The sequence below is a fragment of the Strix uralensis genome, chromosome 1 (assembly GCF_047716275.1).
Source record: "Strix uralensis isolate ZFMK-TIS-50842 chromosome 1, bStrUra1, whole genome shotgun sequence".
Taxonomy (NCBI): Eukaryota; Metazoa; Chordata; class Aves; order Strigiformes; family Strigidae; genus Strix; species Strix uralensis.
Genome location: NC_133972.1, coordinates 139028365 through 139052140, shown reverse-complemented (window position 1 = coordinate 139052140; position 23776 = coordinate 139028365). Strand labels below are relative to the sequence as shown.

General features: G+C 38.5%; 1 protein-coding gene across 1 annotated transcript in view; it reads left to right on the top strand.

Annotated features, from left to right (window-relative positions):
- Nucleotides 1–11789, top strand: part of TRPA1 (transient receptor potential cation channel subfamily A member 1) — a 38083-nt gene extending 26294 nt beyond the window's left edge. The window contains exons 19-27 of the mRNA XM_074893959.1: nt 389–536; nt 3306–3395; nt 3605–3774; nt 5430–5559; nt 5688–5870; nt 6826–6894; nt 8887–8997; nt 9521–9618; nt 11558–11789. Of these exons, the coding sequence (XP_074750060.1) occupies nt 389–536; nt 3306–3395; nt 3605–3774; nt 5430–5559; nt 5688–5870; nt 6826–6894; nt 8887–8997; nt 9521–9618; nt 11558–11789 (1231 nt within the window). The remainder of the gene's footprint in view (nt 1–388; nt 537–3305; nt 3396–3604; nt 3775–5429; nt 5560–5687; nt 5871–6825; nt 6895–8886; nt 8998–9520; nt 9619–11557) is intronic.
- Nucleotides 11790–23776: the final 11987 nt, after the last annotated feature.

Genomic DNA, 23776 nt, shown 5'->3' with positions numbered 1-23776 from the left:
CAGAATCACAGAATCAACTAGGTTGGAAAGGACCTTGAAGATCATCTAGTCCAACCATTAACCTAACACTGCCAGTTCCCATTATCATATAAAATGTAGCTTAGCATTTAGTAATGATCCTTTGATATTTACAGCAAAGACAACCACTGTCTTTGTTTCTGCTTTATTGAAAAAATATATAACAGGATTGCCAAGTTAAAAAGAACCAGTATTTCAGAATGGCCAATAAACTTTTGTCCACATAAAACTCAATGAGCATATTCATCATGAAAAGACATTTTAAGAAATGTTTATTTCCTCCTCTTGAAAACATTGGTGGCTGTTAAATTTGAATGCATGCTCTTCTAAATTTGTAAAGTGTTGTAACTTTAACATTCTCACTTTCAAGGATGGCCTATGGGTTTCGAGCACATCTAATGAATTTAGGCATATATTCTCTCGGTCTCATCCCACTGACTCTTCTGGTCACTCACATACAGCCAGGAAGACCTTTGAATGGAACAGAGATCTATGAAGCAAGACCATTAGAATATGAGGTACCGGGTTTTCTTACTAGTTAACAATACGCTTAGGATTTTTGTAGCAGAAAGGTGTGACATTTTTAAATAATTTCTAGAATTATTTATGATTTAGCAACTCTAGGGAATAGAATTGAAGGGTATACTTTTAACCAGCAGCAACTTCTGCAGATAATTTTCAGTTCTCATTTTTTATTTTTAACCTTTTCTGAAAATTTTACATCTGGTACATGGTTACTTCAGTTTCTTCCCTGAAGTGAATATTTCTTTAACATTGAAAAAAAGGATTAACATGTATTTACTTATGAAAAGACAGAAAACAGTGGATTCTTTAGCTTCCTATGTTCTTTTAATTTTCAACCAAAATAACTGGATATTGCATATTTAAGATTTGACACAGAAAGAGTAGTCAATAACAAAGTGCTTTTGGGTATTCAAATATTCTTTCTTTGCCCATATTATGTATAACTTTCCCTTGCAGGCCCACTGTTTCTTCACTAGGCTCATAAACTATGAAACTAAGAACAATTTTTGCCAGTCTGCATATAGGTACCTCATGTACAACAGTAGCGAAGAATGTAACAGCAGAATTCAGTCATATACATGGACGGCAAACTCTGTGAAAGGTTTTTAAGTGTATTGGTTGTTTCCTATAATCCCTATTTATAAACTTAAATGAAAAAATAGAAAAAATTGTGTTGTGCCAAAATGTGAATGATACATCCCCATTTTGGAGTTACAATGTCTCGAAATGAAAAACTTGATTAGGTAGCAAATCACATTGTAGTGACTTTTGAATATTTGTCTCTCAGTCACAACTGTGATAGGTGTGGGGTTACTCTAGTAATTTATGAATATTGATCTCATTCATGATGTGCATTGGATGGAAATGATGCTTTTAGTTGGGGCCATAAAGAAAGCAAGCAGGGATGAACCGTCTCAGGATAAACCTGTCCTCTGTACATACTTTGGGGTTGTTAAGAGACAGAGCTCAAACTTTTTTTCAGAAGCTGGAACTGGAATAATTAGGACACCATAGTGAACCAAAGAAGTTAGACTTGCCAAGCCCACCGCTACAGGAGAATGAGGCTTTAGAAAAGAAAGACAGTGGTGTGAGTGGTTGATGCCCTTTTTTAAGTGTTTCCTTCCTGCAGTTAAAACTAAGCAATATTCTGTCTTTTAAGAAGGTTGTATTGTCCCTAGGCTGAACATTGTACTAGACTTCCAATGAAGGAACGGCATGTTCTGCTGTTTACTGAACCTGTGAGTACAACTCATACACAGTGTTACACTCCTGTGTCCATGTGAAGGGCAGGAGAGTCACAGAGCACAGTCTCCACGACATGAAGTCATATATTCTGAGAAGAGATGCCTGTGTCGTTAGCCCTGAAACACTAACGTACTGGTGTTAATGGAGACAAGAATTTGTTGTGGCAAACTTTTTAAATGATCCATTTCAAATACGAGATTTTATCACTAAACCCAGGGATTTTTGCAATAGAAAAGAGGCAAGAAAATATTTTACAGCTCTTTTGGGAGAAAAAAGACATAAAACTGAAATACGAAATCAAACAGGGTATACTAGTAGAAATATGAAATAAAATAAACTCAAGGGATATAAAAGGTTCATGAGCATATCCTGATGTATGAAAAAATCTGGAGAATCACATTCCCAGCCCAGCCCAGTATGTGCGAGATTCTCAAAGATTCAGAAGCCAGAAGAACTGGCAGAACTGGAAGAGTTCCTGCTCCACTAACTCACTCATCTTCCTGGTGAAAGACGAGAATGACAGGAGCTGCATATGGTAGACAGGGGAATAACTCAGACTGACCCAGGTCCTTGAATCACCAGAGACTGGGTGGAAGAAGCATAGGTGGAAGAGGGAGTCCTGTCCTTCAGTGAGGAAGGATGCCAGCTGGTGGAGAAGCAGTGCACTGAACAGGAGCTGTGAAGGTGATGCCTGAGACACTAGAGCAACAGCAGTGTGCATGAAATGTCATGCACTGGACGAGACAGTGTCCTAATGGCCCAGGACTGGAATGGAGTGGGGAATGCCAGCTCTGTAGGGAGCACAGGGTTACAGAGCATGGTGCTGTGCTCTTCACCCAGGTTAAAGAGGGACATCGCAACAGGGCAGATGCTGATGTTTGTATAGCTGCACCACTGAAAAGTGAATGTTATGAATTTGTGGTCTGCTGTGAGTTAACGAACCCCTCAGGTGGGGAATTAGCTCTACAAGTTATTTATTAAAGATGAGTTTCACTGTTCTTTTCTATGCCAGTAGAAAGCTTTTTACCACAAAGTTGTCTTTGCCTATACTTGTAAAGGGAGACATCAGAGGGAGCAGCCACATGAGGGTGCCAGGACTTCCAATTTGTCAAAGGACTTCTATTGCCATTCTGGATACTGCAATATGATAGTGAAGTTATGGACAACAGAATTTGTCTTTATGTTCATCCAGTGACAAAACATACTGAAAATGTGGCATGGATACTGCAGTTTGAGTTCCCAAACTCAAATAGTAGTAATATGGAAACTGCACAGCAACTATTTATCATGGGAATGCTCAAACTTTCATACTTGATTTGAATTACTTAAACAAAATATACATGACATGGATTTAACAATAAATATTAGTAAACCAGAATTTAGATAGTAATGTTTATATGAAGCAAGCTAACAGAGTTTCTTAACTCGGCAATATAATGTCGATGTAGTAGGTAGAGCTGAAATAAATGTTCATTTAATAATTCCTAATTTGTTTTGTGCTCTGATTTTTGTTTCAGAACTCATACTTCACAAGGGTGTGTATGTGTTTAGTTTTAATTATGAGTTTACTGGGAATCTGCAAAGAAATATTTCAGCTGATTCAGCAGGTAAATACGTAGAGGAATAATATTAATCAGACAGTGTGCTTGCATAGCAGTTTGTGTGATATTGAAATAAATCTGATTTTTCTCTAATTAAAGGGAAATACCAATTTATACAAGATTGAAAGTGAGAAGAGGATTTAAATAGTGTATTGAGTTCAGTCCTTTAATGATGCATGACTTGTAAATATGTATCTGTCTCTCTTAAATCCTAGAAACTGAAATATTTGTTGGATTACTCCAATCTACTGGACTGGACAATTTATACTACAAGCATAATTTTTGTGTCTTCTTTATTTATTAATACACCAGCTCATTTGCAGTGGGAATGTGGAGCAATTGCTGTATATTTGTCTTGGATGAACTTCTTGCTTTACCTTCAACGGTAAAAGTTATTTCCATGCTTTGCAATAAAACAATTTTAATATTTTCAGATATTTTACATATTCTAAACCATGACTGATCAAGTGTGATAGCCCTATTTATTTTTTTTAAGCTATACAAGTTTCAACATTAGGACCATAGGAGTTTTTTAACCTAATGAACTGTAAAGTAGTTTTCAGTGTTTTTCGTGTAGAGAATCACAGCATGTGTTATGGCAACTAAAGAAATAGCAAAAATTATTTTAATGTTAAGTAACCAAAGCAACTGCATATGTCTTTTTAAAAATGTGTTTCATTAAACTGTATAGACTTTCACTTTAAAAGAATAAAGCTATGAATTACAAGAGGCAAAAGGAAGTCTGTTTTTGTAAGTAATACCTGGGAGAAGGTAAATTCTTTTATCATTTTACAGATTAAATGGCACACACCACTTTTCTACACCATAGTGTCCTGTAAAAGAACTATAATGGACAAAATAATTATTTCTTAATGCTGTCACTGGTACAATAGTATCCCAGAGTCATGGACTGCAGAAGGGCTGGGTGGAGGGAAAATTAGTGTGGGTGTAGTGCTTAAAACTATTAAATTAAACATGTTTGTGCCTGAGCATTACTGCCTTGCACAAAGATGAGTTGTGGATGATCAGCAAAAAAGTGGTAGTTTGGAGCTGTTCAGAAAATAAGGATGACAGCATGTGCTACCGCTGCATATATTCTCTTCTGATTCTTATTGTATACATGCACTAACCCCCCCCATGAGGTCTGACAGACAGACAAACAGGGCATTTGCTGATTAATTTCAGGATCATCTTACTGTAGTTGGGATGTTCAAGGACAAGGTTTGTAAACAGAGTTAAGGTCATAGAGAGGGTGTCTTTATGGTACTGCCTTTGCCGGCAAACCTTGTCCTACGTGTGTCTGACCTCAGATGACTCTCCTCCACTGTGTGCTGTGGGCAAAATGGGGCTTGTCATCTTGTCCCTGAATCTGGCAGAGGACATAATTTCCCAAGTTCAGGTTTGGCGGAAAAAGTAACAATCTGCTTTATGACAACTCATGTTCAGAGATCTAGTTTTTGTGTAAGCCAAGAATGGGAGAGGCTTGCGAGATGACAGACAGTTGTTGGAAGTACAGGTGTCTTAAAATTATGCTACTCCTCTTCCTAAGCAGTGTGTTCCTTTTGTTTGCTTGCTTTTCATACTTTGTAGAGCAATAAAAAGCAAAATCTTTTTAAATCAGACATGTGGCTGTTAGATGGATCATGGTGCCAGTTGTCCTTTGTTCTGGTTGCTAATTTGCTTCAAAAAGCAGCAAAAAATTGGATAATTTCCTAATGTTGTTCCAAGTGCAACAGTTCTACAATATTGTACTGTCTGTGGCTATAAAAGTTGTCCCAGAAAAATAATATCTTGAAGAAGTACTGCTCTGATGCATTAAAATATAAGATTATGTACTTTAGGCTTGCTGTAAATAAGACCACTGGCATTCTTTTGGATGTGAAAGTATAACACATTCATACCATCTCAGAATATCTCAGAGAGGCAAAATGTCTCTTTTCACACATGAAAATCAGGATTACTTACTGCTTTATGTAAATAACTGTAAGGGACTCTAACCAGTATTTAATGTAGCATATCTTTTGTTTATTTACTGCCTAGATTTGAAAACTATGGCATCTATGTTGTGATGTTCTGGGAAATTTTGAGGACTTTGATTCGGATTGCTGTTGTTTTCTTCTTCCTGATATTGGCCTTTGGACTTAGTTTCTTTGTCCTTTTGGGTTCACAGGTTAGTTGAATGTCATAGTTAATTTTTTTCATTATAAATATTATTTTTAGTAAAGAATCTCAAGAGGATATTTATAAATTTCATCAGTTCAGGTTTTTTCTTGATTTTGGGATTTCTTCTTTTTGCAGCAAACGTATAGCACACCTCTGCTTTCTGTAATGAAGACATTTGCAATGATGCTGGGAGACATTAATTACCATGATGCGTTCCTTGATCCATTACTAAGCAGTGAATTGCCATATCCATTCCTGAGTTACACAGTTCTCATTATATTTACCTTGCTTATTCCAATCCTTCTTATGAACTTGCTAGTAAGTAAACTACTTATTAATATACAAAAGTGGTTAGGCACAGGTTTATATACAATTTTAGCATATAGAATTAGCTTTAGTGCTGATTCGTGGCATTCATTCACGATATAAGAAATTGTTATCTTCAGTAATATATTAAAAAGTTACCTTTCCCTGGACTAATTTACCCTCCAGCTTACCGTTCTGAGTATTTTCCCAGAGTTAACTCTTTCAGGGTTATCTTGTTTATCTTTAGGTCATAATTGTGATGGAATTTGAATTGGAGCTACAATGTATTATTATGAGGTCTTGATAAAGGAAATTGGGGAACAATGATTTTAAGAAGTACTTTGATAAATGTGTGCTTCCTAGAGTAGACATAGTCTTAGTTGTTCAACCCCTTGCTGTATCATAACCTAGTGCTAACAATATCTTTTTTTTAAAAAGCCAAAACCCAGATCTACATTACACACAAAACAGCAGTCAGCAGTAGTGTTAAAACTAACTAATGAGCCTGACCTGGACAAAAAGAGTCAGAAAACCTGGTAATGCTGAGAAAGGGGGAAAATATGTAGTACATCTTCAGCCACATCAGGGGTGTTTTTAGGAAATTGGGTTTTTATATGAGCTGAGCAACAAAAATAAAATAATTCAGGTTTTTTAAGTTATTTATTGCTGCCATGGTCCTATTCAATCAAGAGGTCAACAAGTGTTTTATCATAACTGCAGTAATGAAGAATCAAAAAGAAGGGATGTTATTCTTGAAAAATCTTTGAAGTAGCTCTTTAGTGCCTTACTGGTAGACTAATAGTTGGCATTAAAAAAGCTTAATACATTTCTTGATATGGGTTTTCCAAATATGCACAAAAGGGCTATGTTTCCAAATTCAAGTGAAGCAAAATAAGTTTAACTTTAGAGTAATTTTGAAATCACAGACTATGAAAAAATAGAATGAAATCTTTTTTGGTAATTTTAGATTGGTTTGGCTGTTGGGGACATAGCTGAAGTACAAAAATATGCTGCACTCAAAAGGATTGCAATGCAGGTAAGTAGCATACAATAGAAGCACCAACTATAATAGATATCATTGTTAGAACACCACTTAGATAATAAGCTGATTTGTCATCAACATCCCTAACTAACATCATAGCATCTGTGTAAAGAGGCTTGGTAAACATGGGCATCCTATTCTGAATCTCATTTTCAGTCATGTTAGTCATTGTCAAGGAAATGAATAAGCAAATGTATTTTTAAGGAACTTTTGAACAGTCAGTTTAATGAATTCTGAGTTATTCCAACAACAGAATCTCAAAATGAGTAAATGGAATGTTTGAAATTGGAGAGTTGCCTTTTAAGGAGAGTTGATGCAGTGGAAAGAAGGTTAAGGTACACAGAAATCAAAAGGACGCCAAATTCATTACAGTATACTGAAGGCTCATGCTGGTCTGTGTACTGAGGAGATACTGTGCAATACCAGGTATGACTAAGGAACTTAACATCACATTTATAAATGGTTTTAGTTACCTTAAGATGTATAAGGACATCTAACAATTTCTGTTGAAATCAGAAGAGTTTAGTAACCTACATGCTTTTGAAAACTATGTGCACCGTAGATAAAGGACTACATTTGTGAAAGCTACTTTGAAAATAGCTTTTTCAAAATAGCTTTCGCAAATGTAATCCTTACAGCTTACATATTGGGACTACGGCAACAGCACAACTTCATAAAATTTTCATTTTAGGAAATGATAAATTTGGCATACAGTTTTCAAAAGCTTTGTTTTTCCCTGTGAACAGTATATCAAGCTTGACTCTCACAAGTGGAAATACACAAAGTATACACCTGTCAAATAAAGAGTAAAGATTACTTCTCACTAGCATGTTCTTAGAAACTCTCTCTGTCCACGTGATTCCTTGAAGTTCTGCTCAAAGTCTGTATTGTGAGAGGAACTGACCATTCATAAAATTGATGCAGGGAGTGGCTTTGCCTGTGTTCCCTGCTGGCTCTGTTTTTTATCAGAAGTGTCAGAGCCTACCTAGTGGCTGAGCATGAAGAAGAGAGGTGTGCACAGACATAATACCCAAGAACAGCTCAGAAATAATTACTGGTAGTCATGTAACTTTAAATTGTGTGCTGTACTTGCTTAGTTCAAGCATATTTGAAGAATTCTCTTTTAGAGTAACATTTCCTCCCAAGAGATCTTTGCTTTGCTAGAGATACAAATGACTAAAGCAGAGCTATAAGGGCAGTTCTTGTAGCAGTTAATGCTTTTCACCTGTTTAGGTGTTTCTTTGCCAACAGAACGCTCAGGAAGGATGTTGTCTTGCAGCTTCAGACAGTACTATGAAATCTTTATTAAGCGTGTAACCTTCTGTATATTTGGCAGGATTATGGTTGTCTGCAGTAAGCTTATTCTGTACATCCTGTTCTTTTAGATACTTATGCTCAGTATTTCTGCAGCAATTTGAGAATGACCAGAAAGGTACCATCAGCTCAAAAGGCACTTGTATATAACAGACTTGCTTCTACTCAAGGGAAGATTTTTCTCACAGGCATTCCACTTAATCTATACTGACTCTGTCATAACCTAGTAAAAGGATATAGCATAATTAAAGAGAGAAAGATCACTCTCTCTCCCATTATTATTTGGTCTTAAAACCCATAGCTATGATAGGTATTCTGTCTTGAACACTTCTGCCCTGCAATTCTATACTGCAACCCACAGTGCATGCAGGAGCTCTTCAAGCCATTACACAAGAGCTAACTCAGTTTTGGAACCACTTTAGTTATAAGAGTGCACATCTATGAGGAATAATTAATTCTGCTAAGATACCCAATACTGCTATGACTAAATGGTTTTAGTGTCTGGACTGGACTGTTCAAATATTATACCACTGTTTGCAGCGTAGATATCCTCTGAGACTTGACATCTAGTAATAGTGATTTCAATATAATGACATGATGATTATTTTCATATGATAATGTGTCTTTATCTTAAGAGAATATATCTTATTCTAAATGCAAAACTACATTTAGGTTAATCTTCACACCAACTTAGAGAAGAAGCTACCATTTTGGTTCTTAAGTCGGGTGGACCAGGAATCAATCACTGTATATCCCAACAGGCCAAGATACTGTGGATTTATGGTAAGATGGTGAATCTTAGACTAAAGAATTCTTACTAAAATGTGATATGATTGACTTACTTTGTACACAGATTGCTAGGAACATTCCAGTAATCTGACTCAATCATTGACTGACATCAGTGGAATTGTGATTAGATCTTGACTGTTTTCAGTGAAATGATAAATCAGTTTGAGTGCAGCCTAACTTATTCAGATATAATTAGTGTTTGAATTCTCAGTGATCTGTGACTTTATTAAGTGAGACAAGCTATAAAAGTTATTCAGACATAAAACAGAATTACTCCCCTTTGGCATTTCTTCTTTTATTTGTTTACTTTTCATTTCAGCTGTTGTTGGTAGACTGAATTTTCTGATTAAATAAATTTTGCAAACCAAATGTTTCATATACAAAAAATAACTTCATAACAGAAACTCTTTTCAACTTTAACACTGTGTGGAGACTGTTACCATTCACTTATTTGGGATTTTTAAACTATTGTCAGACTATAATACCTGATTTCAGTTTGGTTCCATGTTTTGTTTAGAGCGTGTTCCAGTATTGCTTTGGGTGTGAGGACTCTACCACAGATGCACAGAGCACTGATACAACATTAGAACTGGAAGTTCTGAAGCAGAAATACAGGTATTCATTGTGTTATTTTACTGCTGTAAAAATAAGTAGAACCAACATTACAAATGTACTCCTATTTTAAAAAGTGTTCTAAAGCTCCATACTGTAACTAAAAAGTAAAATTCAATGCATCTAGTGTCCTTAAGTAACCTTCTTCACTGTAGTAACTTAGTATTTTATATTCTGTAGTGTATTTACCTTCAAAATACTTGTGTGGTAGAGAAATATTTTTATCCCATGGCAGAGAAAGAAGGCAGGCTTGTTTGCTCATTAAAGTAAACTGAAGTAATGGGGAAAATGCATTTTCATTTCAGAATTAGAGGTTTGTGTATGGAGGTTTTCAGGGGTTATTTTAAATTCACAATTGATGTAGTTCCAGTTGGTCTGCAAATATACACAATCTGTAACTGACTTTCCACTGGTCCGATGGTAAATCTGCTTCAGATTGTTTCCCCAAAAATGGACTGGTGTCCTGGTTCTCATTTGAACAAATCATCTGTTTTCCAAAGCCTTGGAAGGAATTCTCTGTAGATACTTTTCTTATTCATCTTACTAATATATCCATAAGAATGATTTCAGAAAAGCCTTTTGTAAATGTACACCTAGGAAAATCTATCCTTTCTCACTGTCTCACCCCTCCCTGCTCTTTTTCCTATTTTGTATTTCTCCTTTTTTTTTTTTTAACCTACTAAATTTTTGTCTCCCTGCATAGATTCTGATTAAGTATTTTTTTGCTTGAAGGACTCAGCAAGAGTTGAAGGGGTGAGAATACACCCTACAGATGTAGCCAAACCATGGAATTTAACAAATCTTTCTTCAAATCCATACTACATCAATATATTAGGAACCAGCATAGAACATACTCTTTGGTTTCTTTTCCCCTACAGAGAAGGAAGAAAACTGTCATGTTATAAAATTATAAAATTATTTGGAATAGAATAACTTGTGGTCATTTCACTGCAGAAAGTTATATTTGCTGCTTTGAAAATATTGGCTGAAAACTTTGTTTTACTATGTTGCCAGTATGTTTTTATTGTCAGAGTTCAAAACAAAGTTCAGTTTCTACTGAAGCTAGTGGCAATCATTGCCGAGTGTATATGTTTCTCTTCTTTGATTTGGATCGGGATTTTTTTTTGCTTTGTATTAACGTTAGGTAATTGCCACACTATTTTAATTCTTGTGGTTTTCACATATTTTGACATGTATTTACTTTTTTGGAAAAAAAAAAGAAAAAAGGGGAACTAAGGGAACTACATCTAAAGAAGCCCCAAACTGTTCTTCACAGAGAACCTTTTCAGTCACAATGTATATTTCACACTGTAATTTTGTGGGTAGTCATTCTGAAAAGTAGATTTTCAAAAAGCCTGTTTGGTAGTTTTATGATGATAGTTTCCAAGCACATTTCCCATTTCTTTCATTGTTTCTTAAAAGATAACAGACATTGTGTTCTGTACGTGTGATGCTACCTGATGTTAACTATTTGTATCAACTGCACTGTGGATAGCACTTTAAAAGAGACCAGTAAGTGCCTAATCAGGATCTGTCATATGCTGTTAAAATAGTTGTGAAGTTCACTAAATGTTTGTGGATGCTTAAATGTCATTGCAAATCTCACCCTTTTTTCTTGCCAGACTACTTCAGTCAGTAGGAAAAACTTTTGATAGAACTGTTCAGAATCTTATTTTGAGAGTGAAGTTGCTCTTACCTTAAGTATATAGTAAGTTACTTTTCTCAAGAACCAGGAATTTGATCTTTAATCCTATTTCCTGAAACCTGGAAAAGTACCACAGCTTGAAAAATTATATGTACTCCAGATAATATTCTTTGTTAGCAGAAGGGTGAAGTTGAGGACTGTCAGGTCTTTTGCATCTGTAATTTCAATGACTAAAATGTCCTTTGAAACAAAATGACAAAGCCTGCTCTATGCATATTTTTTTGTTTGTTTTTTTAGGCTCAAAGATATATCAACACTGTTGGAAAAGCAACATGACCTCATCAAATTGATTATCCAAAAAATGGAGATAGTGTCAGAGGCTGAGGATGAAGACAGCAATGATTTATTTCAGCACAAGTTTAGGAAAAGGCAGTTAGAGCACAAGAATAGTAAATGGGATACAGTGTTAAAAGCTGTTAAAACAAATGTGCCTAACCCAAGCACAGAAAAAAACAATAGCTTCTTCTAGACATGGCTATGATATCATGTTGTATTATCATTTTGTTTTACTTTAGGGTCACTTCTCTTAGTGTCTGTGCATAATGTTAATGTGATACGTCATGTATTCAAGTATAAAAAAAGGCCAGATCCGAAAAAAGGATGCAGGTGCTCGAAACAGTATTTAAGGAGACTGAAGCTGTCTACATCCGAAACTGTGATCCTAAAAGTGGCTGGCTAATCAGGAAAGTGCCTAACTCACCAGATGCCAGCCGTGCTGTCCTGACAGTTTCTAAGGCTTCTGCCTAGATCTGTTCCTGGATTTGGCCCTAATATTCTTAGGTCTGTACTTAATTACACTATTTTCTGTTACGAATATTTTTAGAATTTCCGAATTTTTAGAAATTCAAACTCTAATCGTTTAGTATTCAGATGTTTTGAGAGAGCCAATGGGCTTTATGTAGCTTAAAGAAAGAGTAAGAAACTAACCTGACAGATTGTGTTGGAGATTTTGCTGAGTAAGGACTGCAGGATCAGGCCTGAAAGGTAAGAAATAAAAAGATGACAAAAATGTAATGTAAGGGAAGGACTTTTTTCTTTTGTAGATAACAAGATGCGATTCTCCGAGGGATCATTTGTACTAGCATGCATATAGCAGCGATAGAATGACATGTTAAATATTAGTCATTTACAACTTGCTGTCCTTATACTGCTAATGTGATTCTGGCCTTCCTGATAACCTAAAACTGACCTTGTTACTTTAATCTGCGCTTTGGTTTTATTATTTATTTACTGGGTATTCAGTGCATTATGTAATATACAGTAATATATCAAATGTGGAAATAAATATGAAATAAGCTGTGTTTAAGTACCTGAGTATATTTGTTTCAAAACAGTCCTAATAAACTAGTTATGAATATATGTGGTTGTAATGCTTTGTGGTCTGCTTTTGAATTCACACATTTTCTTTAAGAACTTAATATGTGTTAATTCTTCATGTAACGAGCAATTATGATTCCTGTTTATTTAAAAAGTAGCCGCCAGAAGGTAATTCACAAGGTACAGAACTTGTCCAGTCTTCAGAAAACACAGGCAGATGCAGTGTAAATTGATGAGAATTGTGCCTTAAAATTGCCATGGATGACATGCTGTTCAGTAGGGAAGATCTTTCTCACCCAACTGCTTTATGCCAGCTTTGAGACTTTAAAGTGTTGCCTGGTAAAAAAGAGAAAGGAGGAGGTTATTGCTGGTTTTGCCTATTCTACTACACTTACTAAGGTGAACAGTTGCTTAATATCAAATGGCAGATGGCACCTGTAGAGATTCAGGAAGCCTTTGGAATCTGTTTCTCTTCACTACCACGATCTATTGATACCTTTGAATCCTGTGGTATAAATCCATACCAGTTGTAACTGAAGATGTTTGCTCTTAAAACTGGAGTTCTGTTCTGGGTTTGCCTCCCACGATCTGTGTAGGCATTTTGCGTTTAAGTGTGACTGTAACAGTTTAGATAAGTAATACTTTGACGCAGAAAATAAGCACATGGCTACTGCATTCCGACAGCAAACTGGGGGCATGGCTGTAGGCATCGCTGTGTGACTGTGTCCACAGATGTGCTCCCACCTGCCCCAGGGCCCCCATCCTTAAGTCTGCCTCTGGATCACATTCCAGCTGTGCTGTTGAGATCTGGTGTGTACCATCACCCTCACATATCCAGGTGGAAAGAAATGCATTGTGTAGGTAGGGGAGGGTAACAGTACCTCCATTTTTCTCTTGACAGCACAGAGGTGAGGAAAGTGTGCTGCAAAGCAGCCACCTCTGCCCCGCAGGCTGCAGGAGGAGCAGCCGGGGGTTCTGCTTCAGGGCCAAGTCTGGTGCGTCACAGTGAAACAGGGACAGAACCAGTAAGCAGAGTCAGAATCAAGAAAGTAAAATTGAAGGTAGCTGTAGTCATTGAAATCGCCCTGTGGCCTCTAACCTCGGATCTGTTCCCGAGAATAAACCATTCTGAGCTGCTGTGCATCTGCAGCTCCCTCTGTCAGTGGAAACAGGGATGTCCAGGTTCTCAGGATAAGGCCAAACTTGAAAAAAACGTAGATTTTTTTTTTTTTTAATTCTTAGAGCCAGAAAAGTAGTTTTAAATTCCTGACAATCTGTACCATTGACACTAGATGGCACTGAGTGATAACATTTTTTAATAAGTATATTGGGCCTTAATGCACTTTAAGTGAAGAGGAACAGCAGTACAGTTACTACAGAAGCAAAGTAGTCAGCATTCATAGTTTTAAAGTTTGAAAGAAAAAACAGTGGATAGAAAAACAGTTAAACCACCTGTATGTTAATTAATATGCAAAGAAAACCCAATTCTGGTCAACAAGTTTTATATGGAAAGACAGATAAAAGGTATTTTATAATTGCCTAATACAACAACATTGAATTAGTTATTTCACTTTCTATGGAAATCACCAGACTAAGGTTACTTAATTGCCGTGTGATAGAAATATCTAATAGAGTCTAAGTACAAGAAGTATGGAGCTTAAGGAACTTAATACAAGTAGTATCAACTGGAATACAAAGCACAGTTAAGTTTGAAAAGAATTGTGTAGACTGGGGTGAAGATGCTGGGCCATTTCAGCAATCTCTAGAAGGAGTCCTGCTGGCTATGTCCGCGTGTGTTAACTAGAATGTCATCACGTGAATTTTTAAATTCACACATAGGAATTAACATGGATAAATTCAACAAATTGATTCTTTGGCCATGAATATAGTATCTGCAATCTGTGATGGGTGTGTATCTGTATCCAGTCTTCATCACCCCCTTCCCTTTAAACTGTATGGAAATACCACCTGCTCTTTATTCAGGGTACGGACAGTTCTGCAGGCATACATGGTCATCATTTCTCTCTCTCAGGACTGTATATCAAATATTTCTGATAACAAGGCTAAATATTCCAGCTCATTTCCTGCTGTTCAGCAGCTCTGGCAACACTTTCTCCTCAAAGCAAAGAGCAGCATGGGTCAGGCAATGGCACCGTCTCCTTCCACCAAAACCAGGGTGTCCCCAAGATTCTTGCTGGGAGGGATGAATTGTGCCTTGCTGTGTCACACACAGGAAGGTCACAATTTCAAACAAGAAATGCCATTGTTGTATGATTTGGCAGTCTGAAACAAGTTGGTAACCCTCTGCTGAAACCAAATGTCCAGAGACCTGACTTTCTAGTCAATGCATCAGACTCTTGCTGAGAAGGACTGACTAGCAAAAGACTTCGCCCAAGTGAATTAAAATCAGCTAGAGCAATAAAATGCATCCTTATGAGAAAACCTGAAGCGCCTGAATTTGAAGTGGACTAGAGTGAGACGATTTTGGGGCTGGAAAACCTGGTAGGTAGGAAATAACTTACTTCAAGCTGTCTAGTGTGCATAATTGTGTCGTTTATATGATCTTACGCTGATGGAACAAAGACAGAGCCACTCTATAAGTAAGCCGCCATTGTTTTTTTTACTCACATTTTGTCTCCAAAGAAATAGCCTCTCATTCTCCTTACTCTGTTGTATAATACCATTTTCTTATCTGTCACATACTGAAGATGTGACTTTGTAAAGCGTTTCGCACCAAAATGTCATCCCTTCACATCTATTGACTGTACCTGCTATGTGAAAAATCAGATTATAGAGAATGGGTAGAGGAGAACCCCCCTGCTGAAATCAGCCAGGAAGGATTTGAAACCCTTGGGGGATACAAGTATTGAGGAAGAAGACAAATCTGTGTGAACAAGGTGGTGATCCTCCTAACTGCTTAGGTTCTTGTTTTGTCAAATGCCCATAAGCAGAGTGTGTAATGAGAGAAAGAAAAGGAGGTGAGAAAACATCCATAGTCTGTATTGGAGGACTCAAGAGAAGAAACCAGAGCCAGATTTTCCTTTAGGTTAATGCCCTTCTACCCCACACTGTCAGTGTGAGGAATCACTTAGGCTGCAACATAGTATGCATCAGTTGTAAGATAACTTTACGTTGTCCCATAGAAGGGGTCTCACTGTGAGCAGAAATTAGGTCCGTGTCATCAGTAATAAAGGGACAGAGTATAGGAGTGTAGCAAACCTCACCCTGGAGTTAATGGACAGCAGGCGAGTTCTTTGAGCTTCCTTTTTGAAATGATTGAGAAGCTGTAAAGGATGCCACAGTATATTAGGAAATCTCTGATACCAAAAGTAAGAGTAATGCTTAAAGGCAGTGTGGTGGTTTAGCCCCTGCCGGGGTCTGAGACCACGAGGCCGCTGCCCCTCCCCCACAAAGGGAGTGAAATACAAAGCCCCAAGACTGAAATAAGGAAAGGTTTAATACAACAGTGCAATAGCAACACAACAAACAACAACAATAACAATAACAGTAATAGTGATAGCAATGAACAGAGCAAAATAGCTACCAAATACAGCAGTGAGAAGCACGATGTACAAAACCACGAGTCCCGCCAGGAAAAATGTGACCTGCCAGGATGTGACATCCGCATGGTATCTGAATAACCTGGCTAGAGCTCCCCCCCCACTGCTGGGGAAACTTAACCCTATCCTGGTTAAACCAGGACAGGCAGCATTTTCTGAGGAGTAAAAAGATACTGGGTGGTGCCAAGGTGTAAATCAGCACTGGCACGTGAAGTGCAAGAGAGCTCCATGTGAGCCTGTGCATGGGTTGGTCCATGTACAGGCCACTCAAGCATATCTGAACCTGTTAGGGAAAGATGTTTTATAGAAGTGCAGCAAGACAACATCACGGTAACCACAAGAGAGGTGCTTCAGACACTTGAACAAGTAACCCAGACAGGGAGAAATCTTAGCGATGGTAAGTCTTGGTTTAGAAGTCAAGATGGGAAGTAATGCAAGTGATGAGAAGCAATGCATTTTATGTCATTTCGTGATTGAGAATCACAGCTTAGAAAGCAGAGCAAAGTTTAAAGCTATTCATTTCAGAAGTGAGTAATAGTATTGTTAATATTTGTTTATCCAGAAAGGTGACTGCAGTCTAAAATCAATCAGCAGCAGGAAACTGGGGATTGAGAAAAACAGAAAGTTCAAAGAGACCAGTAACTTGGAGAAAAATGAGGGGAGATAAACTGGAAGTAACACTGACATTAGTGTTAAACTAAACTAAAACTTAAACTAAAAAGGACCAAAAGCCCAAGACACCACTGGCCCAGTCTGAATACAGCGGTGGTGCTCACAGGAATGTCAAATTTCATGAGAGATCAAGGACAGGGAGAGTTAAGATCATTTAAACTTTTAAAACCAAGAAAGTGTGCTTCTCAGCTCAGTCCTGATGATAATCCCTGGAGTTGGCAATGTCCATGGGAATGATTCAGCAAGGCAGCATGGAATCGATGCAGTGATGGATAGCCATAATGGACTTCAGAGTCATTTCTCATCACTTGAGCTGACTCACTTCCTGCAGATTCGAATTTTAACGTTTATTGGCATATTTTCCTAGTCTGTGGGATAATTACAGTTGCATTAAATGGCTGAAAGTAATCAGGGTTAAAAGTTACCACTGGCACTGTTATTGTGTTGTAAGGAAAGGAACGTGTGTATTTCAAAGGATTTGGACTGCCTCATTTCAGTTTGAAGGTTGTGCCCACAGCTTGCATGCATGAAGAATTGAAGTATGGTGGCTTCACCCTAAGACACATGGGATGTGTATCATTTAAAGAAGAAAAAGATATGTGAGAATGCTGTTCTTTCATCCTGCTATTGGCCCAAAGCTGTTTTGGTTACCATCATGGTCACCTCTACCAAAAGCAGAGCAGTAATAAACTACACCCATTACTCTCCAGCACGGGAACTTGTAATACACTTACTAATTGTTGATATGAAATTTAACTTTTAGTGTAGGAAGAGAAATGTACTGAGGTTTGCCTGTGGCCTCGACAGTCTGCAAGAGCATTTTATGTACCCTAAGGCCTCACTTTTTTATTGTCAAGTTAAGGACTATGCTAGTGTTTTTGTCTGTTTTCTGGCCAGGAGGTGGCTTTGCCTGGCCTTGCCCACAGGACATTAGCATTTCTAAAATGCTCTTGGACAAAATGGATACCTAAAAGCAAATTTGTCCTCAGAGTGATACTGCTCTAGTATCAGCAGAGACACCACCTTGGCTTGACAGAGTTGCCCAAGGGTTGGATCCTTGCTCTAACACTGCGCAAGCATACAGCTTTTAAGAAGTTGCCTCTCTCTTTCATGCAGATGGAAAGCAAACTTGCTCGCTCTCTGGAGGAAACAGAGGCTACTTCTTTGAGCTAAACAAAAACGTAGGTTACTGTATGCATGCATTTATATCTGACCATCTGACTGTAATAATACACCACACACTTCTTATAATGAAATAGTCATTATCTTTGGTCACATATATACATATTACATATAATATATATTTTATTTAGTATATGTATCATATATACAATATATGGTTACAAATATTATATATTTTATATATATATATAAAAATAGATGGCAGGTATTTCATACTTGTGAGAGTGGCAATCAGTACGGGGTCATGGTGTGGCCCCCCATCTCCAGGTAGAGGTGGTCAGTGGGCAGAAGGGCATCTCTCTCCTGAGCTGTGTGGGACAGGCTGAAGTCTGGCACCCAAAGGGCCCACCTGGGAGATGCCTCCTCTTGTTGGAATTTAGCCAGGTTGTTGTCAATGTGCAGCAAAAGGAAAGGCAACAGCTTGAATCTCAGATGACCCTAGTAAGTCTGATGCTCTGAGTATGCTTACCTCATTTTGTTTTGAGAAGACCTAGGATTAGTGTTTCAAATCCATATCTGGTCTTAGTTTGGGCACTGACTCCCTTAAGAAAGCTAGCTGATAGTCCTGTAAAATGTGTACTGCTTTATGAACAAGTTTCACACACAAAGGAAAACCTGGGGAGTTCTGCATTACTTCAGCCTTTAACTTCAACCCAACAAACTTTGATAATTAATAGAGCTGGACTGATTTCATTTCATTACGATTTGTTCCCTTGCTACTTACAGTAAGACTTGATTTCTGATCATGTGAAAAAACCTCCCTTATTTCATATTTCTTCATTAATATATAAAACTAGCCGAAGGATTTCGGTACTCTTCATTCCTTCATCTGACTCAAATAAATAATATTTTGCTTTGAAAAGGTCTCTGTTATTCTGTAACATAAGCAAATAAGTACTGAAGGGTGTAAAAATACATGCTACAATTACATCAGATGAAACAGCGACAGATGACCACAATCAGAAGTCTGCACCTTCAGCCTCCTGCCCACCAGACAGGCGGGGTCTTGTGGAAGGACTGAGGGTGATCCAAAAGTCAGGATGCTACAACCAAGGAAAACCAGCTGGGGAAGTGAAAGAAAGTGTTTTCCACAGAAACTTGTTACAGAAAGATCAGGCAGAAATATGCGTTGCTAAACTCTATGAAAGGATCTTAGAAAGTGAAGGTGACTTCTGGCATACACCTCTGCTGCCTCCAAGCCACAGCATGAGCTGTGGCCTGAAGTTGGGAAGCCTCCCATGACCTGGTGGTTCCCAGTGTCTATTCCTCCCTTATACCAAACCCACTTGTCACTTTCCCATATGCCTTCACAGCAGCTGAGGTGGATCTATGATGTCTTCTTTGCCTGAGATCAGTTGTATGAATGATGGATGTCACCACAGGGAGAGGTCAGGCACAGGGTGGCACAGAGGGTGCCACCCCTCAGCACCTTTTCCTGGCCAGGGCACAGCTGAGGCTTCCCCTGAGGGGTACAAGCTGGGTTTCTCCAGAAAGCACAAACAAGAGAACATGCACTGTTAAAATAACTTTTCTTAACTGTATAATCTATAGACATGGACAAGGAGGCTAAGAAAGATCAGTGTGTAGTAGTGAGTGCAAGATGAGAAGGAGGAGGTGCACATATAAAGCATATCTGACCCAACTTCAGGGCTGTAGGCAATTATGGCCGAACTTACTTAGAAGGGGAGACAAAGCGAAAGGTACTATAGAGAAGCTAGCTTAGAGGGCACTTGTGATCTCTGGGTTTGGGACAGCAAAGTTATCAATGCTATAAAGCTTCTTAAGTTTGATTGGTGAAAGAAAAGTCAAGAGGTGCTGGGGGAATTAGGGACGGAGCCAACAGTCCACAACAAGGACTGTGAGTCACCAGGGAGCTTTGTTTGTTTTCCAGCAGAGTCATAAAAGCATCGTCCACTTATCTAAATAAATACAGCAATGCACAAATTATTCCTGAAGAACCTATAAAACATGTATTAATGACTCTAGAGATAAACAATAGAATCCTAACTCCAGCATGCATATTTTCTGATGTAAAAGCCTGCTTTTTAATGCCTACAATCCTATTTTACAAAATAGCCCTTAAATAAAGACCAAATGATTGGTAAAGAGCTTACTCTTGAATTATGAAATCAAGTAATAATACATTTCGAGGCCTGTGGATTTCTTTTCTCTTAGGCTATAGAAATAGTTAAAACATCTACAGAGAGAGAAATAAGAGAGGCTGAAGAAAATAAAAATAAACATCACTTAAGCTTGGATATTTGGTTTATTTTATAGTGTATCTAAATAGTTAGGGTCATGAAAGGTGAAATGTTTCAGTGAGACTAAAGCAAAAATAAAGCAGGTTTGGTCATTCTTAGATTCGGCACCCACAATCCTTTTGTGTCATCCCAACTCTTGGTCTGCCCTAATGTACGCATTTAAGCAGTGCCGCATTAGACAACAGCAGATGAAAAGGGAGGGGAATGAATACTCCTGGTTACTCTGGCCCCAGTGATAAATCCACTACTGATTTCTGTGAGATCTCAGTTTCTCTCAGGTGATCATTCCTTCAGGAATCTCACATGCTGGTAGTAATTCTTGTTCAGTCACACTGAATGTCACACCACTGCGATGGGACTCGAGCCCTCACACAGCCCAGGCAACCTGCTTTGAGCACTGTCCCACGATCTCCAGGTCCAGCTGTTCACCTGCACCCCCACAGAGTGAGATGTATTGTTGTGCTGTTGTTTTACTCAAATAATGTAACCTTAGGGTATTTTATTTCAGATACTCCATTTTTTAGTTATTAGGGGTGTATTTTGCAGTGATTCTTCCCTACTTTCCTGCCACATTTACCCTTAAAATTGCCTAGGAGCTTAGAAAATGCTTGAAGTGCCTACTGACTGCAGGTGACAATCTTGGTCCCTGCTTGGGGACATGCAGGGGTGGTTGCAGCTTAGTTCAGGTATGGCATTCCCAGCCTGATAAAACTTTGGAAATGCCTGAGAGGTTTGTGCAAACCTTCCAGCAAATTGTGTCAGATTTCGCATGTGTGGGATGTCTGAACACATCCAGAGGAAAACCGCCAGCAATATTTTTCCCACTGCTACACAATTCCCCACCAAGCACATTCAGAGATGAAGGAGCAGCAAACCTGTACTTCTTTCAAAACATGAGTGGAGTGTATGGTCCCTTGTTGTTCAAAATACAGCAAGTTTCTGTTTTCTGCCAGGACCTCCATGCTAGCACAGCACTTGTTTCTTGGTTTCTATCAGCAAGATCATTTTCCCAGGGAAGCAAGATATGAGACATCCTAGTGGATGTTGTGGCAGTATTAGTGTTGTCATTAGTGGCAACCATCTTATGTTAACACCCTGCTATCCATAATTTAAGTTGGTTGGGCTCCTTCTGGGAGTGGCTGGGAAATTTTCTCATTTTTTTGTCCGTGGTGAAAATTTCACAAGCTATCCCCAGGGCACCTGTAGTGGCACGTGGTCATTGCCGGTCTCCCATAGCACCTCCCTGGTGCACAGCAGCAGCGAGCAGGTCATCCAGCATGAGCAGAAGACACCAGCTCTATTGGCAGGGTGTGCTCAGCAGAGCAGCAGTCAGGAAAACCAAACAGGTGCTACAGCATGGGTTATATATTTGAGGACAAAAATAACCTCTAAAAGCAGTGTTGGCCCAAGTGGCTGCCCTAATCTGTGAGGAAACTTCTAACCTGCTGCAGAAACTGAACTTTTACCAACTGTTTGGCTTTTGCTGGTTCAGTGGCCTGTGCTCTTCCTGCAATACACCCTTGGGATATTTATATGGAGAAGAATATGTATTACCGTGGTATTGTTATCAAAATAAGAAGATTTTTCAAGATCACCTTCCACACCAGAAACCAGTAAGGCAAAGCAGTGACTGGCAAGAAACGTGTGGCAGGTGGCACAAGTTCTGTAATGTGTGTGGTCTTTTCCAAATCAAAGCCATCTGGTGTTTCCTGAGAAGCTTTCAGAGTTGCAGAGCCTTGTGGGTGCCCTTTCTGTAATGTCGCGTGTTGACACCTGGCAGCATTTGTAGCACAACTTGCAGCCATGGGAGTGGAGGGATGGTGTAGCTGCCCTCAAATCTACCAGTGATTCTTCATATCCCCGCCCCCCCCCCCCCCCCCCCCCCATATTTTGCTGTTAAGCTAATTAATAACTGCATAGAAGCGACAGAATTATAGCAACCATGGCAGCAAGTCCCACAGATCATTGAAAGCAAAGGAAAGATCCATTTTTACTTCAGAGAGCTTGAAGTCAGCTTCCAGGTGTGGCTCAGTGTAGGCAGCAACTTGAAGACAATTCAGGCATAGTCAATACGATGGGTAGTCCAAAGGAAAGCAAGTGCTGATCAAGGACGAAAGAACAGAAAACAGTAGCTTGTTCTTCATAACTCCTAAATAAACTCACTTGTCAGTGCAGGCTAAGACTTGCCTTAATTCCTTTCTCTGCTATTCTGACACTGGCCAAGGCTCCAGGCTGCCAAAAGGAGGAATCTCATCTCTGCATGGGGCAGTGACACCCAACACAGAGCCTCACTGTGCTCGCAGGGAGCTTCAGGCAGAAGTTAAGGCAGACTCCAGGGAAGCCAATTTACCCTTCCTGTGGGCGGGCATAGCAGGGCAGGGTAAGCAGCACGCTGATTGTGGTCGCTAAGTTAGTGGCTGGTCTGTCAGCCCTCCTCCCACCCCTGCTGCCTCAGCCCCTAACATGGACCCCTGGAGGGTCTTTTCTAGCTGTAGAAACACACCATTAATAAATTGCCCTCTCTTTTGTAAATTTATCCTAACCACAGATTTGGCTGCTGAAGTGGTGCCCGACCAGGCAAAACCTAAGCTGTCCATGCGCCACTTCCCCACCCACACTGTTTTCATGTGGCAATCTCCAGGGGTAAGTAAAATCAGCTTGCATATTTCCCTATCACCATGGTTCACACCCATGGCTATTTTTTTAGTTCCTAACAGTGACAGTCTTTTTGTTTACTATTTTGCTTCTTTTCCCATTTAAAAAAAAAAGAAAAAGAAGAAAGAAGTTTTCTCTCTTTATATAAGGATTTCACCAAACACAGTAAAAGACCCCCCTACTACACCCATGTAAAACAATACCAATGACTCTGGGATGCTCTTCTCCCCATCTCAATATTTAGTAGAAACGTAAAATAGATGTCTGGTAGAGAAGACAGTAGGAATAGACTCTTACTTTCTAGGGCAAAAAATAAAAATCTGAGTTTAAATTAATCAGGATACATGTATCGTCTGCTTAATTATAACGAGTGACAATTTAGCAGTCTGAAAGGCATTTTTAGATAGCAATCACCATTCTTAGGGGTTTTTTCTTTTAAAAAAATCATGTTTAGAAAAAAACAGCTTTACATTCCTTTAGCACCCACAAAGCTGAGAGCGCTTTGTTGACACTACTTCATTTCATCTTCATGAGGCCACTGTTTTTAATTGCTTGACAGAAGCAAGGAAATGTCAGCACATGTGCTGATTGGATTATTTTAAATTTTTTTTTACAGAAAGATTTTTTTCACCAGAAAACACTGATTCATCAAAATATAAATCACTCATAAGAAAATCAGCACTTAAAAAAAAATTGATAAATTGTGAAAACATCCTATTTCTTTATTTGTTTGAGGTCAGAAGGGGATAACTGTTAGGTTTAATCGATTTTCATTTTGAAATTGGTGGTTTTTGTAAAAAGAGAAGATA